The sequence below is a fragment of the Schistocerca serialis genome, chromosome 2 (genome assembly GCF_023864345.2).
Source record: "Schistocerca serialis cubense isolate TAMUIC-IGC-003099 chromosome 2, iqSchSeri2.2, whole genome shotgun sequence".
Classification (NCBI taxonomy): domain Eukaryota; kingdom Metazoa; phylum Arthropoda; class Insecta; order Orthoptera; family Acrididae; genus Schistocerca; species Schistocerca serialis.
This window is the reverse complement of record NC_064639.1, coordinates 309,838,687-309,858,104: the sequence shown is the minus strand read 5'-3', so window position 1 is coordinate 309,858,104 and position 19,418 is coordinate 309,838,687. Positions and strand designations below refer to the sequence as shown.

The 19,418-nt window shown below is 42.0% G+C and overlaps 1 protein-coding gene across 1 annotated transcript in view; it reads left to right on the top strand.

The window, feature by feature from the left end:
* Positions 1-634: 634 nt before the first annotated feature.
* The window catches only part of LOC126455934 (glutamate receptor ionotropic, kainate glr-3-like), a 120,691-nt gene continuing 101,907 nt past the window's right edge, over positions 635-19,418 (top strand). The window contains exons 1-2 of the mRNA XM_050091693.1: positions 635-657; positions 2,002-2,137. Of these exons, the coding sequence (XP_049947650.1) occupies positions 635-657; positions 2,002-2,137 (159 nt within the window). The remainder of the gene's footprint in view (positions 658-2,001; positions 2,138-19,418) is intronic.

The window sequence follows — 19,418 nt, the reverse complement described above, 5'->3', positions numbered from 1 at the left end:
TATAAATATATATAAATTAAAATACCCACGTGGCCTAATCTCAGGTTTTTGTTTTGTAAATATATTGTGCTAATTTGGTGAACTATGATGAAGTAAAGTCCCCTCCGCTGTAAAAATGAAGTCATTGTCGTCTATTAATGAGTGGCAAAATTCCTTGGAATCGCAGGAGCTCGAACAGTCCGGAAATGCTGCGGGGCAGGTACCAACTTTATGTGGCAGAGGGTGCTTTGTACCGATGTTTCATGACAGAGGATCCTTCCGACCAACGTCACACAGGGGGATATTGCAAAGATATCGCGTAGTAGGGGGTACTTCGTGTCAATGTTGCATAACAGAGGGTGCACCCTACTGACGTTGCATGGCACAGGGTTGTTTGTACCAATGTTACGTGGCAGAGAGTGTTTTATAACGCATGTTACATGGCAAAGGGTGTTTTATAACGTATGTTACGTGGCAGATGGTGTTTCTTATCAATGCTGTGTGACAGAGGGTGCATGCTATTGATTTTGAGTGACAGAGGGTGCTTTGTACGAATGTTGCGTGGTACAGGGTGCTCCATAGCAAAGTTACTGTGCAGAGGGTGCTTCATACAAGTATTGTGTGGCAGAGAGTGCTTCGCACCAATGGCTCCATAATGGCGCAGGCGCCAGGCGGTCGGTATGTGGCCATAACTCATGCTGGACCTTTAATCACAACTCTACCCAGTGGCCTATAAATAAAATTACCGCTACCCTAGATAAGTCGTCAGGCTGTAGATACTTAGTTTCATCCTTCAAAGCTGGGGCAGATCGCTAGTTTCCAATAGAGAGAGAGAGAGAGAGAGAGAGAGAGAGAGAGAGAGAGAGAGAGAGAGAGAGAGAGAAAGAGAGAAAGAGAGCGTAGTTTCACTACAGTAAGGAGAAGGAAATAGTTCACGATTTTTTTTTAAATTTATCCATGCCGTTTAAAATGTGTGACAAACTTTTATTGCACCCATGTAGATATTGTGTGGAAAAAATACGAAGTGAACACTGATGGAATGTACTCCATCATAGTTGGAGACAAAGAATGTCTAGAAAACTTCCAGATTATTGTACTCCACTGTTATCGGAGACTCAGAAAGCGCAGAAAACTTCCAAATGAGAGACATAAATCATTATTCCCCCAACCAGTATTAGTGAAAACTTATCATTGGCTATTGGGTATGCACGAAAGCCTTGGCTTTTACAGATGGTTTCTGCAGTTAACAAATTTGACAAACCGGCCACTGTGGCCGAGCGGTTCTAGGTGCTTCAGCCAGGAATCGCACCGATGCTACGGTCTCAGGTTCGAATCCTGACTCAGGCATGGATGTATGTGATGTCCTTAGGTTAGTTAGGTTTAAGTAGTTCTAAGTCTAGGGGACTGATGACCTCAGGTGTTAAGTCCCATAGTGCTTAGAGCCATTTGAACCAAATTTGGCAACTGTGTAGAATATAGGGTTATTGCCAGTGATTTACATTTTGGAAACTGAGTAAATGTATCATCATTCACGTACCTTTTTGCATCTAATAAAGCTGTGAATAAGTTCAATGTCATTAAAGTACTATTTTTTCCATTACTTCACACAATATCACTCTATCCTCATGAAACGAAATTTTGAAAAGCAAGTATTTTATCTGGTGACCCAGTCACGACTAAGATGAGTTAAGGCGCTCAGATGGGGCGAGTATTAATCGAGTGAGTTGAATCCTGAAGACAAAATCCACATTTCTAATGTGGATCTTTGGAATGCTTACATTACCAACCAGACGCGGTAGTGCAAAACAGTTTATGGAAAACCGAACTTGGGATTCCATGAAAACGTACTGTCAGGTCTCATAACTATTCTGTAAGATACATGAAATATATGAGAACATGGTCAATTTTTGTATACAGATTGTGTCGTTTCGTTTGAAGTATTTGAAGGTATCGGACTGCGTCTTTCAGAGGCGGTTGTTGTGCTGTTTTTCATGTGAAGTAATGCCGTATTATGGTTCACAGCCTGCTGCAGATGCGGAGTGAAGGGCTGATTCATCGCATCTACTGGAAATACTGGCTACTGAGCGATGGTCAGGAGATGCGGGAGTCTCTCAGGCCGGTGACCATCCAGAGAGTGGTTCCTGCTCTCGCCGTCTTGGTAGCCATGGCGCTGCTGTCACTGTGCTTGCTGTTGCTCGAGAGGAAATTCTGCGAAAGGCCCGTTCTGAGCGACGCCGCCACGAGCACTGACTAGAATAGCGCATGTGAAGTGCTGCCCATTGCAGCTGTTGCTGCAGTCTAACATATGCAGTAATGTCACTCATTGCTGTGATATTTCTTACCATCTGAAAATTTGAGAGACTAGTGCTTCAAACAGCAAAAAAGTCGAATGTCTCTTAAACCTTTTGTAGCTGAGAGGACACATATGTCCCACCTAAGTAATACACAGTTTTTAGCTTTGGGATGTCTATGTCCCATATCTGTCTTATCCCATTATGTAGCGAGATGCTTTCAGAAATTGGAGGTAAGTAAGATGCATCGTGGGGTGAATGTATAGAAGGCCTTGAGTGATCAGATGGGGCGATGCGTGTTTATAGTTGAGACAGTGCATCTGTTTCACAAAAATCGGGTCAAATCACCGTTTCCTCTCTCCAGGAATATCTCAAGCAACTGACTGTTTTTCCTTATAAATCACAGACAGTTCTGAAACATAATTGACAGCACTTCTCAGTAACTAATCTGGCTTGTACGTAACTTATATTTTGAAGTTGCATGTCTACAATTTCTGTGCGACATCTCATGTTTTTCACTGTCATGAGAACAAATATATCTTGGTACTGATTTGTTATACTTTTACCCATATTTGTCATCTGTTAGAATCACTCTATAAACAGAAATTTAACTTCAGAAATAATAAGCTCACATGGAAACGTGCACCTAATTAAGGTCGTAGGACACATGTGTTCCATCTCTTCGATTTTCAAAATAGGTTAACTTTAATATTTTTATCACTGAAAATGTATTACTTGCTTCAATCGAAGATTTTCGCCTTATTCTTGTCAAATATATGTAAAGCAGTTTTTAACTATGCACTTTGTGATTAATGTGTGTTTTTAGTTCTTTTCTACGATAAAGTTATCACTGCCCGCGAAAACTGAAGCACTGTAGTCTCATAAACTTGACTTAAATAAAACACTTCATATTATAATAATAAAGAATAGTAAAATAAAGAATATGAAATAGGAGAAAAATGGATAAACGCAATACATTCATTCAAATTTAAAACAATTTTATTTGAACTGTGTTGCCAGCACTTTCTGTACGACAACCCAAATGTTCTGCGAGCTTGAGAATACTTGTGTCTTGCTTAACTGCTCTCTCACATTGGCTTGGACCATAAAGAGGGATGGCTCTTAAATTCTATTTGTCACGTAAAAAGAATTTAAACACAAAAACTGAATGATTAACAATGTGTGATCTATGGCTTCCTACAAATAAGTTACCAAGAAAGATGCAGTTACCTTGTAAAATTTTTAATCTGATATAACGTCACAATATATGAAAGACTTTGTGCTCAAGCCAGTAGTTGCAGCACAATTTACACATGTTAATGCTTTATTGAGCCCAATCACGGGAACAGTCAAACTTCGAATCCTGTTCCTTTGAACACCCAGACCCGAAAAATGACTACCGGAAGAGGGAAAAATTCGCATCACCTCAGACAAAGACTAGGTGACACATTCGCATTAGCGATTTAATATTATCTTTACAATGATAATAATACCCACTTTTATCAGCGATTAGTTAAGTCAAAATTATACAAATACATTTCGCAATACTGCTCGTAATGATGACAGGACTCGTCTGAAGGACTACAAATGGAGTCATTACATAGTTTGTCACTATTTAAATCGCCAAACCAGTTTCTATTTGTTTACATCAGAACCGACAAGAATTGTAAACGAACGTCTCTGTGATTTTACTGTCTTGCAGTTACCTGATTATTTAAGAAAAAGAGAGGAAATACGATAAACTAAAATTCACTCTTCGTAACTGTCTTCATATTGTGTCAGTTATCCTAGAGGAAATTTTGTGGCTTTACACAAATAATAAAAACTATGTGCCAAGCCTTTATAGGTACAACGTACCAGGATGAATAGATAACTGAAAGGATATTAGTTTTCATCCATATAATCACTATACACTTGTAACGTACATATAAATATAACAGCAACTTTTATGCAATACAGCACTTTCGTATAATAGGCTTATTCAATGATGCGGTATGTGTGCTGCTGTACCATTACGTCATTCAGGGATTTGAGCCTAATTTTTATCATTCTGTTTCTGCGTCTATAGGCAACCTTCATATTGACATTCAAGGTTTTTCTATGTCGCTGTTCTCCGATTGTTAGCCTTGTATACATGCTGTGTTCGCACATGTCCTGACATCTGGACTTGGTCCACAGGAAGCCAGCAAAAACTGTGAATCGGACGCTCGAATCCGGTGTCTCATTTTTCCGTTGTTCTTATATATGTTTGGAGACAGTGGGAGACAAGTCGCACGAGACTGCTCAGCCTTTGGCTTGACGTTCCACGTCCAGTTTTTGTATCACTCTCTTGTACGGTTTTAGGAGACCAAATGAAGAACAGGTTTGGCAATATCATCACTGATGATCCGCTTGAATGGTCTGCTTGATCAACTGCAGTGCCAATTAGCTTGGAAATGGAGCAACGTATGGCGTTTTGTTAACAATCATTACTCAGCACAACATACACTGCAATACCATTACAAACTTTTCAGACTGTTGCGGACTAAGCTGTATACAACACTCGTTATTTCTTATCGTGTTTATTTGGCAATGATGTCCTGGGATAACGAATATGAGTAATTTTCACCCAGCTGATACGTATGCGCAGTTCCTACCTTACTGCCAAAATACTGCTTATGTTGTTTTACTTCATCAATAAGTATAATAACAGCTTACCAAATTTTTCCTCCACTGCTGATTCATTATGTGGAAGCTTAAGAATAAGTGAACATCACTCATTGTCGCCAGGTTGGTCCAAAAGTTTGTGGAAGTATGAGATACGTTGTTCATCATTTGTTCAAACTGACTGAAATGATGGTACCAGGGACTGTACTTGATGAACCCGTTTAGCTCTCAAAATACATTTGCTGCAAGGTTGTCTCCAACGTTATAGTTCTATGTTAATATTTGCCATATTTGCCTAATACAACATTCTTGCAGGAGTTCTTGCATTTGTTACTAACGAAAGTACTGTTATTTTCTGAAAGAACATCTTCAGGCTGACCAAAAATAGGCATACAATCATTTTGAATTTTTCAATTGATGGGTCTGCTTGTAGCAGTATGAGTCGTATATAGCCTACACACTTCGGAAAAATATCGTACAAATATACCACAAACATCACTCCTCTTTTACTTCTAGGCAGTGCTCCACAAGTGTCAGTAACCACTATCTGTAACGGTTTTGCATGTAAGATAGGAAGCTGTTCACCCTTCCCACATATATTTTAAGATTTTGCCTTCTGGCAAATCAATTGTCATCCTGCTACATGAATTAATTTATACAATGAGTGGAGCTTTTCTTTAACGGTCCAAGTCGACATATTATTTGCTCCTTTTGCACTTCCTCGTAAATATGGCTCCATATTACAAAACTCATATCCTTTCTCACGTTCTTCCCTTGATGTGCAACCAGGTGTATGTGATGCATATTATCCTGTTGAGGCTGGTAATTGGTATCTAGAGCCGGAGTCATCTACATTTCATCTGCTCTAGTATTCTTCTCACCACACAGCACACTTTAGCCATGTCCTTTCTGAGGCATACAACAAACTGCACTCATGTGAAGACTATTACAGACTAAATTTTCAATAAAAATTATTATCACAGAGCAGTGGTCAGTCTTCCACTGTATGCTTGTAACTCATGCGTCACGAATAGAACTGCAGATTGTTCACTTCTAACTCCATACAAAAATGATAACAGATTGCCTCCTCAGATCACGACAGATACATTGGTACTCACCTTCTGCTCTGGCACAGTCTCTAAATTGCTGGGCCCTTACATGTCATCGGTATTTCCCTCTTTCATAGATCCTAATCAGGATGCAATTATACAAAAGTTTTACAATACTAAGTTCTTTGAGGTATATCTGCACAGTTCTACTTCAAGAAATTTAAGTAAAAGAACACTTTACAATAAAACTTTACAATATTTATATGAGGCGAAACTTACCTGAAACAGGCTTAGCAAATTATTTTATGAAAATACAGGGTGTAGATAAAGTCCGGGAACACTTTCAATTATTTATTGCGCAAGAACGAAACATTGTACATATATCATACATATGTCATTTTGAAGAGAAACCCTGAAAATTTTTTTTCATGTCTGCCGCCACAGCGTAGTTTGGTAATTTGCCGATAGTCACTGCTAGTCGCAAACACGGGGAGTTCGAGAGCGGAGTCAGCTTTCTGTTTGTTGTAGTTCATGGAATGGTCTCCCCGATCACCAGATCTCACTCCGTGTGACTTTTTTCTGTGGAGACGCATTAAAGATCTGGTGTATGTACCGCCTGTACCACGTGATGTAGCAGAGCTCCGAGAGAGAATACGGGAAGCGACTGCCACAGTCGACGATGCCATGCTGACACGGGTATGGCAAGAATTGGATTACGGTATTGACATCTGCCGGGTCACTCACGGTTCGCATACTACCGTTTGTTAAAAAAAAAAAAAAAAAACTTTGAGAGTTTCTCTTCAAAATGATGTATGACGTCTGTACAACGTTTAGTTCTTGTGGAATAAATAACTGAAAGTGTTCCTGGAACTTATATACACCCTGTACGTAAGACAGAATAAGTACAATTAGCTTTTATGTTTGTGTGTGTTTAGTGTGGATACGTTACACACAGTCCGCATTTCTTTTAAGACTTCTGTAAAGGATAGCTTCAAAGAAATGTTCCTGCATGCAAAAGATTGCGATGAAGTGTTAATTAACAAATTCATTGTGTATCTGTTACACTTATAATTCATATGTAACCTTTTTTCAGTTCAGAATCATAAGTCACATTAATAAAAATAATCGTTTTTACAAAATATTAAATTGCCCAATATTTAGCCTACAATTCAATGAATGTAACTGTCACATAGACTTTAAGAATTATATGGTGTAAATAGTTACTATGAATATGTACACTATTTACACTTCTATGTGCGTGTTTGCGAATTCCTCCAGGACCAAAGCGTTGAGGTCATCGGTCGCTTGACTAACACTACTTAAACTAACTTACGCTAAGAACAACTCACACACCCATGCCCGAGGGAGGACTCGAACCTCCGGCGGGAGGGGCCGCGAAATCCGTGACATGGCGCCTCAAACCGCGCGACCACTCCGCGCGGCTACATTTCTATGAACAGAAAAACAGATAAAGCTTTGATGACTGATTACCTTCAGGTGGCACTCCCCATGTTGATCCAGCCAGTCGACGTATAACAGTGTGTCTTGGACATATTTTTCCCTTACTCTCAGTGCAATGTTTTATTTCAAAAGATAGTTATTGGTCTATGCTCACTACCACGTGTTCTGAGGTGGTGCAGTGGTCTAATCTAACCTGTCTCCATTCTATTTCCAACTGTTTTGTGGCTTCTCTATTACGCATGCTGCAATTACTTGAGTTTTTCGTGTATTAGGCCACAGGTGGTTTTTTCATAGCATTTCCCCAAGGGGCACTGTCAGTTTTCTTTCAACCTCTTGAAATGCTCTTCCTTCGGCAGTAATAGCAGTGCCATCTCCATAGACAGATCTTTTTATTTCCGAATAGTGTGACTGGACATTTGTGTATACATTGTACAGAATAGCAGGAGAACACTCTCTTGGGGTATTCGATTCTTTCGGTTTCTGCGTCTGTTTTTCTTCCCTTGGATGATTACGCAGAATCTCTGGTCACTGGTGTAAGTACTGGTGGTAGTCGCAGTGGCCAGGTGTCTGGTGTGGCTATAATGATCACATTTCTGCATCGTAACCAGAGCCAAGTCCAAATCCGAAAGTAGGTTCTTCAATGAAGCACATCATTTAGCACTGAAAGCACTCTATTATGAACAACAACGTACATCCTGAACGGAACTGAGCTGCTGGCGGAGAGTGCACCTAACTATACAACAACCAAAGAATTTAACAATGTTTGTATTTTTAGAAACATCAAATATTACAGAACATATAAAAATTCCAAACATAAGGTTTTTCCATGGACCTTCCAGAAAAGAGAAATACTAAATAACTGCTGGTGGTCAGGTTTGAACAGGTGACCGGCAGCATGCCAACCAGCGACCCTAGCCACTACACCACAATGCAAGCACCACAGCTCATGGCATTGTTTCCTCTTCTCCAGAAACAGCTACCCTCCGTTTAGAAATTCTCACTGGAGCCTACTACAGTACCTCTTCGTATAGATAAATCATCAGCAATGGCAGCCAAAAGCTTTCGGCATAAGAAGTCACCCTCATTGAGTCAGCAGCTTTGTCAAGGAGGGCGGGGAGCGCACAGAGTTTCAGGGCACTCTCTTGCCGCTGGGATGGGAAACAGCCACTAAAGGTGGAAGAATCAGCAATGACTGACAGAATGAGGATGCAGAAGGCAATGAATTAAAGGCACATGATATGTATCCACAGGACACGTCGTCTGTAATTGAAAAAAGCGTGATGACGAGCTCTCCATTGGCAAAAGGTTCTGGACTAGTCCTCCATTAGGTGCCTAAGCTATAAAATCTGAAAAGGGTATTGCTAAGGCTCAGTCTAGATGTAGTGGGCGTCATTGAAGTGAAGTGGAAAGAAGACAAACATTTCTGGTCAGATGAGTATAGCGAAATATCAACAGCAGCAGAAAATGGTGTAACAGGAGGAGGATTCGTTATGAATAGGAACGCAGGGCAGAGAGTGAGTTACTGTGAACATTCCAGTGGTATGATTGTTCTCATCAGAATCGATGGCAAACCAACACGGACAACGATAGTACACATATACATCCCGACATCGCAAGCCGAAGGTGAAGAGACAGAAAAAGGATATGAGGATATTGAACAGGTAATTCAGTACTTAAAGGAAGATGAAAATCTAATATGCATTATGGATTGGAATGCGGCTGTAGGGGGAGGAGTAGAAAAATAGGTTACAGGAGAATATGGGCTTGATTCTAGAATTGACAGAGGAGAAAGTATAATTGAGATCTGGAATAAATTCAAGTTAGTAACAGTGAATACTATGTTCAAGAATCAAGAGAGGAGAAGGTTTACTTGGAAAAGGCTGGGAGATACAGGAATATTTCATTTGGATTACATCATGGTCAGGCAGAGATTCCGAAATCATATAATGAATTGTAAGGCGTGCCCAAGAGCAGATATAAACTCATGTCACAACTTAGTAGTGATCAAGAGTAGGCTCAAATTTAAGAGATTAGTCCGGAAGAATCGGTGCACAAAGAAGAGGCATACAAAAGTGCTAAGAGATGTACCAGAAGTTCTATAAGTCTATAGATATTTCTACGTGAATAGCTCAGCAAGCAGTTCAGCTGAAGAGGACTGGACAACTCTAAAAAAATCGTAGAAGTTGGAAAGGAAAACATATGTACAAAAGAAAGTAACTGCGAAGAAACCATGGGTAACAGCAGAAATAATTCAGTTGTCGATGAAAGATGGAAGTACAAAAATGTTCAGGGAAATTCATGAATACGGAAATAGAAGTCACTTAGGAATGAAATAAATATTAAGTGCGGGGAAGCTAAGACAAAAAGGATGAATGAAAAATGTGAAAAAATCGGAAAAGAAATGATTGTCGAAAGAATTGACTCAGCTTATAGGAAAGACAAAACAGCCTTCTGTGAAATTAAAAGCAAAAATGGTAACATTGAGAGTGCAATGGGAATTCCACTGTTAAATGCAGAGGAGAGGGTGGATCGGTGGAAAGAGTACAGTGAAGGACTCTGTAATCGGGAAGCCTTGCCTGATGAAGTGATAGAAGAAGAAAGAGGAGTCGATATAGAAGAGACAGGGGATTCAGTATTTTTGAAAGAGCTTTGGATGATTTAAAAGCAAAGAAGACAGAAGGGATAGATACACTATGTGATAAAAAGTATCCAGACACCCCCAAAAACATACGTTTTTAATATTAGGTGCATTGTGCTGCCACCTACTGCCAGGTACTCCATATCAGCGACCTCAGTAGTCATTAGACATCGTGAGAGAGCAGAATGGGGCGCGCCACAGAACTCACGGACTTAGTCAGGTGATTGGGTGTCACTTGGGTCATACGTCTGTACGCGAGATTTCCACACTCCTAAACATCCCTAGGTCCACTTTTTCCGATGTGATAGTGAAGTGGAAACGTGAAGGGACACGTACAGCACAAAAGCGTACAGACTGACCTCGTCTGTTGGCTGGCAGATACCACCGACAGTTGAAGAGGGTCGTAATGTGTAATAGGCAGACATCTGTCTAGAGCATCACAAATGAATTCCAAACTGCATCAGGATCCACTGCAAGTATTATTGTAGTGAGGCTGGAGGTGAGAAAACTTGGATTTCATGGTCGAGAGGCTGCTCATAAGCCACAAATCACGCTGGTAAATGCCAAACGACGCCTCGCTTGGTGTAAAGAGCATACATAAACAGTGGACGTTTGAACAGTGGAGTGACGAATAACGATACACAATGTGGCGATCCGATGGCAGGGTGTGGGTATGGTGAACGTCATCTGCCAGAGTGTGTAGTGACAACAGTAAAATTCAGAGGCGGTGGCGTTATGGTGTGGTCCTGTTTTTCTTGGAGGGGGCTTGCACCCCTTGTTGTTTTGCGTGGCACTATCACCGCACAGGCCTACATTGATGTCTTAACACCTACTTGCTTCCCACTGTTGAAGAGCAATTCGGGGATGGCGATTACATCTTTCAACACAATCGAGCACCTGATCATAATGCACGGCTTGTACGGAATGGTTACACGACAATAACATCCATGTAACGGACTAGCCTGCACAGAACAGTGTTGGGATGGTTTGTAACGCCAGGCCTCACCGACCGACATCGATACCCCTCCTCAGTGCAGCACTCTGCCAGTCCCCAAGAAACCTTCCAGCACCAGATTGAACATATGCCTGCGAGAGTGGAAGCTGTCATCAAGGCTATGGGTCGGCCAACACCATATTGAATTCCAGCATTACCAATGAAGGGCGCCACTAACTGGTAAGTCATTTTCAGCCAGGTGTCCGGATACGTCTGATCACAATGCGTAACATTCCATGAGAATTTCTAAAATTATTGGGGGAAGTGGCAACCAAACTTGCAGGTGTGTAGAATGTATGAGTCTGGTGATATACCAACTGAGTTTCGTAATAACATCATCCACATCTGCAGATTGCAAGAGCCGACAAGTGCGAAAATTATCGCACAAGCAGCTTAACAGCTCATGGATCCAAGTTACTGACAAGAATAGTATACGGAAGATAGGAAGGGAAAATTGATGTAAAGGCACCAGAGAGGCAGTTCTGACGTTGCGATTGATAATGGAAGAAAAACTACAGAAAACATTCGTCGACCTGGAAAAAATACTCGACAATGTAAAATAGTGGGAGATGTCCGAAATTCTAAGAGAAAAAGGGGTAAGCTATAGGGAAAGACGGGTGATATACAATGTGTACATGAGCTTAGAGCGAACAGTAAGAGCGGAAGATCAAGAACGAAGTGCTCGAATTAAGAAGGGCGCTAGACAGGGATGTAGTCTTTCTTCCCTACTGTTCAATCTATATATTGAAGAAGCAATGACGGAAATAAAAGAAGTTTGAAGAGTGGAATTAAAATTCACGGTGAACGGATATCATCATAAAATTCGCTGATGACATTGTTACCCTTAGTAAAAGTGAAGAAGAATTTCAGTATGTTCTAGATGGAATGGAAATTATAATGAGTAGAGAATACGGATTTAGAGTAAACTGAAGAAAGATGAAAGTAATGAAGAGTAGCCAAGAACAGTGAGAAACTTAACATCAGGAATGGTGATCACGCCGGCCGCGGTGGTCTAGTGGTTCTAGGCGCGCAGTCCGGAACCGCGGGACTGCTACGGTCGCAGGTTCGAATCCTGCCTCGGGCATGGATGTGTGTGATGTCCTTAGGTTAGTTAGGTTTAATTAGTTCTAAGTTCTAGGCGACTAATGACCTCAGAAGTTAAGTCGCATAGTGCTCAGAGCCAATGGTGATCACGAAGTAGATGAAGTTAAGGAATTCTGCTACCTAAGCTGCAAAATAACCCAAGACGGACGGAGCAAGAAGGGCATAAAACGGCATAAAATACAGACTAGAACTGGCAAAATGGGCATTCCTGGCCAGCAAAAGTCTATTAGTGTCAAATATAGACTTTACTTTGTGGAATAAATTTCTGAGAACATACATTTGGAGCACAGCGTTGTATGGTAGTGAAACACGGACTGTGGATAAACCGCATCGGAAGAGAATCGAAGCATTTGAGATGTGGTGCTACAGAAGAATGTTGAAAATTTGGTGGGCTGATAAGGTAAGGAATGACGAGGTTCTGCACAGAATCTGAGAGGAAAGGAAGATATGGGAAACACTGACAAGAAGAAGGAAAAGGGCATCTGTTAAGACATCAGGGAATAATTTCCTGGTGACTAGAGGGAGCTGTGGAGGGCAAAAACTGTAGAGGGAGACAGAGACTGCAATACATCCAGCAAACAATTGAGGACGTAGATTGCAAGTGCTACTCTAAAATGAAGAGGTTGGCCCAGGAGAGAAATTCATGGCGGGCCACATCCAACCAGTCAGGGAACACGAAAGTGTTGCCAGTGCAGGGTTTTGTGCACAAACTGACCTCTCGATTATGTCCGATAAATGTTCGATGATACTGATGACAGGCGACCTGGGTGGCCAAATTATTCGCCCAAATTGGCCAAAACGTTCTTCAAACCATTCACAGATAATTGTGATCCAGTGAAGTGGCGAGTGTTAGCGATACAATTTCCATCGTTGTTTGGGAACATTAAGTGTGCATGAATTCCTAAGGAACCAAACTGCTGAGGTCATCGGTCCCTAGACATTACTTAAACTAACTTATGCTAAGAACAACACACACACCCAAGGCCGTGAGAGGACTCGAACCTCCGGCGGGAGGGGCCGCACAATCTGTGAAGGGGCCGATGATCAGGTAGTTTGGTCCCTTTAAACTTCAAAGAAACCAACCAACCAATCTGAGACATGGCACCTAAACTGTGCGACCTCTCCGCACGGAACATTAAGTCCATGAGTGACAGCAAATGGTCTCCAAGTAGCGCAGCATAACCATTTCCAGTCAGCGATCGGTTCAGCTGGACGAGAGGACTAAGTCGATTCCATGTAAACACGGCTCATATCATTATTAAGACACCACCAGCTTCCACAGTGCCTTGTTGATAACTTGGGACCATGGCTTGATGGGGTCTGAGCCACACTCGAACTCTACCATCAGCTCTTACCAACTGAACTGGTGACCCATCTAACCAGGCCAAGGCTTTTCCAGTCGTCCAGTTTCCAACCGATATGGTCACGATTCTAGGAGAGGGGCTGCAGGCGATGTCCTGCTGCTAGCAAAGGCACTCGCATTGGCTGTCTGCTGACATAGCCCATTAACGACTTATTTCGGCGCACTGTCCTAACGAATACGTTCGTCGTATGTCTCTCATTGATTTCTGCGGCTATTTCTACATTGTTGCTTGTCTGTTAGCACTGATAACGCTAGACGTATACCGCTGCTCTCGGTTGTTAAGTGAAGGCCGTTAGCTGTTGCGTTGTCCGTGGTGAGAGGTAATGCCCGAAATTTGTTATTCTTGACACACCAGTAAGACTGTGGATCTCGGGCTACTGAATTTCCTAACGATTACCGAAATGGAATGTCCCATGTGTCTAGTTCCAACTACCATTTGGCGTTCAACGTCTGTTGATTCCGGTCGTGCGGCGATAATCAAGTCGGGAATTTTTTCACATGAGTCCCCTGAGTACAAATGATAGCTCCGCGTATGAACTGGTCTTTTATACCGCATGTACGTGATACTACCGCCTCCTGAAAGTGTGAATATTGATATCCTTGACTTTGTCACCTCAATGGATAATCAATGGTCCTTTGTATGGTGTCCCTGGCAGATCGTGCCATTCTGCTCGTGGTGTTGTACCTCTTCACAATGATGAGCGTAGAAGACGACCCCTCACGTTCGATCGTTGAGTGGGTCTTCAGTTTCCTTGAATCCCCATCACTGATCTGCGCCTCTGGACTGTAGTAGGTCTTCATATAGATTACATGGGCAACGTCTCTTCCCTTTTGTCTCCTTGATGGAGAATCGCCGTTTTCAATTCCATGTGTGACGTGCGACAAGCTACAAAGGATGCAATTAGGCCCAAAGTTGTGCTTCAGTAACTTTTCTAATAGTTCCATGTTCCTCACAGCCGTGAAAATCTGTGGTGGCCGCACCTCCATACACAGAGGCGAGTTGTGAATATACATTCTGTATGTTCACAAATTTTTAGATTTAGATAACTCTGAGATTGTGAAATTAATATCATCTGCTGCATAACAGTAGCGCTTATCAACAAGTTTATAAAACTACAGCCGCTGCCAGTAATAACAATAACAATAATAATAATTATTATTATTTGCATGACTTGGGTGGCAAAAGAAAGAATTGGTTTTGTCGAATTTTGTTGTTTTATACACGATTAAGTACAGTTTATGGCAGGAACGAACTAACATGTAAACTTTCGCTACGCTGCATTTCGAATTTTTGTGTAAGTGAGAGTTTTCGTGATTTTTTTTGTATTTTTTGGCCAAATATACAAGATTCATAACACATGTATTAGTCCATGAATTAATGGAAATCATATATCCTTATGTTGCACCTACAAACAACTGTCGCTATTGTACACTCCTTTGCCAGCCGGGGTGGCCGACCGGTTCTAGGCGCTACAGTCTGGAACCGCGCGACCGCTGCGGATGGATGTGTGTGATGTCCTTAGGTTAGTTAGGTTTAAGTAGTTCTAAGTTGTAGGCGACTGATGACCTCAGAAGTTAAGTCCCATAGTGCTCAGAGCCATTAGAACCATTTTTTTGTACACTCCTTTGTTAAAAGTACGATTGTTCAGACGCTTAATTGATTCGTCACTTCCTCAACCAACAGAACTAGTCTGTGAAGCCCTAATTCCTTTGCGGCTAACTTTTTCTGCTAATTTTCTCTTTGTTAGCACTCACAAACAGATTCAATAGAATTAATGTTGACACTGCATATGAAAGCCGATTCTTGCACAGTAAACAACCGCACACCGTCGTCAATCCCACATTTAAGTGAATATAAGAGAAACCAGGGAGACAGCTTTTCGCGAATGTTCATATATACACTGTGAGTCTGCAGCACAGATAAAAGTGACTCACCACAAGATCAAAAAATTCAGAAGCATGAATAAATACTACACTTTCTCAATCGACGCTGATGTGGTGTAGGCCCTTATGGTTCTCACCGCCTCCAATGAATTACTGTATGATACAATCCAAAACTTAATGTACTGTAACTCATTCACAAACCCACAAACTAGGTTTTTCTATCAGTATAACTATAACATATACTGACGTCCGATGTAATTTTATTAAATAGTGAGTGAATTGGCATATATGAGGAATATGCTACCTTCTAGCGTGATTTAAGCAAAGCAAACGAGGATAAAAGTCCGCTGCAGCGTGCTGCCACCTGGTGGCACCGACGTAAACTTGTAGTTGCTTGGTGGGAGATAGCTGTGCACGCGGAGAACTGTGCACATACTTTATCAAAGCCGTATGTTTTTGACCCAAAGGCAATGACGTCACGCCATTTGCGAATGCGCAAAATCTCCTTAAATTTGCACAGCTGAATATGTGCTTGCGACGCTGATGCCAAGTTTCACGCAGTCTAGAGGAGCAGCAATACATAGCGCAGTAGATTTAGTGCCGTGTATTTCAGATTACCGCGTCTGTGTTAGTTTAACAGCATTCAAAGAAAAATAACAAATAAATCCGCAAGATGTCAAAAGTGAGAGTGTTCACGTGCCCTTACAAGGCAGCCGTCACTGTCCACAGAATGTCGCCTCGGTTAGTTTTCCTGAATCTGTCAGCTAGGGGAGCTACTTGTACCTCTGTGCGGTGGCGGAAATTGGCCGCGTCAGACTGGACCGTTCGTTGCTTTCATAGAAATATCTCAGCCTGAAAATCGTCACATGAACTCAGGCGTTTCTAAAAGAGATCCGTTAAATTTCGATTACATGAAAAATCATACAAATTTAAACGCTGGCATTTCAGATGAATACCTATGGATTGCAATTACGAACAACTTAAACTGAATCGAACCCGTAGAAAATGTTGTAGGTAAAGTGAACCAAAGACTGCGTTTTATTGGCAGAATACTAAGAAAAACAACAGATCTACTAGAAAGGTTGTGTGCACTACGCTGTCCACTCTCTTCTGAAGTGTAGCTGTGCGGTATGGGATCCTTACCAGATATGTTTGATGAAAGACATCGAAGAAGTGCAAGCAAGGGCAGCTCGTTTTGTATTATCGCGAAATCAGAGAGTTTGTGTTATGGATGCGATATGTGAGTTGGGCCAAGATCTTTTTTCGTTGCGCCACGAAAATTCATTCTCCAACTATCTATTCCGAATGCAAAAGTATTTTTGACACCCATCTACCCGGTGATCAAAAAGTCAGTATAAATTTGGAAACTTAATAAACCAAGGAATAATGTAGATAAAGAGGTAAAAATTGACACTCATACTTGGAATGACATGGGGTTTTATTAGAACAAAAAAAAAAAACAAAGTTCACAAAATGTCCGACAGATGGCGCAGGACAGCAAAATGTCAGTAACTGCTACTGTGACGGATGAGAGGTACGCCGATATGTTACAGAAACGCATCATCCCAAGCCTGGCTGATAAACACCTGCTGGAACGTACGATGTTTATGCAGGATGGCGCTCCACCCCATGTTGCTAGACGCGTGAAAAATCTCTTGCGCGCGTCGTTTGGTGATGATCGTGTGCTCAGCCGCCACTTCGTCATGCTTGGCCTCCCAGGACCCCAGACCTGTCCGTGTGATTTTTGGCTTTGAGGTTACCTGAAGTCGCAAGTGTATCGTGACCGACCGACATTTCTAGGAATGCTGAAAGACGACATACGACGCCAATGCCTCACCATAACTCCGGACATGCAGTGCTGTTCATAACATTATCCCTCGACTACATCTATTGTTGAGGAATGATGGTGGACATATTGAGCGTTTCCTGTAAAGAACATCATCTTTGCTTTGTTACGCTAATTATTGCTATTCTGATCAGATGAAGCTGTCGGACATTTTTGAACTTCTGTATTTTTTTGGTTCTAATAAAACCCCATGTCATTCCAAGCATGTGTGTCAATTTGTACCTCTCTATCTATATTATTCCGTGATTTTCAAATTTATACTGACTTTTTGATCACCTGGTACATAGGAAGAAACCATTATCGTAATAAAACAAGAAAATCAGAGCTCGCATGGAATGATTTAGGTGTTAGTCTCTCCTGTCTGCTGTTCGGGACTGGACCGGTAGAGAAATAGCCTTGAGGTGGCTCTCGATAAACCCTTCGCAAGGGACTAAGTGTGAACTGCAGAGTAGTGATGTGGCCGTGGATGAAGGTGTGATGGATGACGTCTTGCAGTAGTTGTCGAAAACTCATCTCCTTTTCCTGCAATAGGTTACATGTCGAGGGCGTACTTCATCTTTATGTTTTTCTGCAGGGCGAAGTACTTTGCAGAGGAATTGCTTGTACCTGCGATGGTCGGGTGAGCAGCATAAGTCCTAGATGGCCTAGCCTGTTCTTCCTGACACGTTCGGCTGGTGGCGGAGACTGATACTAAAGCACAGTCCACCACTTCTGCCACAGTCCCTGTTACCTTTTGACTTTTGGGATCGACATTCACTGGCTCCTTTCTCTTTCTACTCGGACGTACAGACCTGGCTGTCACCGAGCGAGGTGGCGCAGTGGTTAGCACACTGGACTCGCATTCGGGAGGACGACGGTTCAATCCCGTCTCCGGCCATCCTGATTTAGGTTTTCCGTGATTTCCCTAAATCGCTTCAAGCAAATGCCGGGATGGTTCCTTTGAAAGGGCACGGCCGATTTCCTTCCCCATCCTTCCCTCACTCGAGCTTGCGCTCCGTCTCTAATGACCTAGTTGTCGACGTGACGTTAAACACTAATCTCCTCCTCCTCCTGGCTGTCGTAAAATGCTGTGTGTGCTCTCTTACTACCTGGCGTATGGGAGAGACGAAGTCGTGGCGCTCTTCCACAGCTGACATGGGGACTACATTGGGGAGATGGTAACAATGTCGTCCGTTTCTTCTGTTAAATTTCCTCGATGTGCTGGAATCACCTGACGAATTACTCGCTTGTCGCGATATCCTTTACCAGAAAGCTCGTTACACGTCTTCTGCAACTTCTTTCATCAAATGTGAGATTTTGTCGGCTTGTTCCATATTCGGATTCACAGTGTTTCAAAGGGCCAGAACATTGTGCATGTGGGTCTGCGTTGTTTTCCAGTGACTTTGAGCACTGTTTCTCAATAGTTCTTCCACTGAGCAGACTTGTTACTGACTATAACGAAAAGCTTTCTTCAGTTAGGCCTACAGTCTGTCTTAACTAACGAAATTCTCTTCTTTGTTTTCGAATCACTGCTGAGTTATGACGTCGAAGTAAAATTAGCATTTGCCAAATACATCGTCATGCCATTTGTTGTATTTGGCTACTCAGCCAAATATTTTCGTCTGTTTCGCTGCGTACTGACCAGCGTCTCAGGAAAACAGTGATGGGTGGCTGATGTGCAGCTGACTTACTGCTGGTGTGGACTCCACTGATCTTCTGAATATGTGTATCTTGCGAACGATGCGCTCCTGTGTGCAGGTGACGGCTCTTACGTTGCGTAATTGAAGCCACAGTGATGTAAATGTTTTGAAGTACCTGTCGTCTCCAACAATCAATCTCACGTCGAAGCCATAATAAAGCACAAATCCGAAAGCAGGGTCGTCATTGACGTACAGCACTTCGCTCTTGAAGCACACCAGAATATAGAAACATTACAAACATAATAAACTTCAAGAACCTCCTAATAGTGATAAATTATAAATACGAAATAACTTCTGGTGGTCGGGATGGAAGCGGCGACCCTTAGTACCCGAACCAATGTCGCTCACCCATACATAACATAGCACGCAGCATGGCGCTGGCAGTACTGACTGATTACCACACGACGTTTTCCCACACTTTTGCAAATGTTGGATTGTACCCACAGAATTCTCTTTTTATTTATGTTTTGCTCTGTTATGGGCA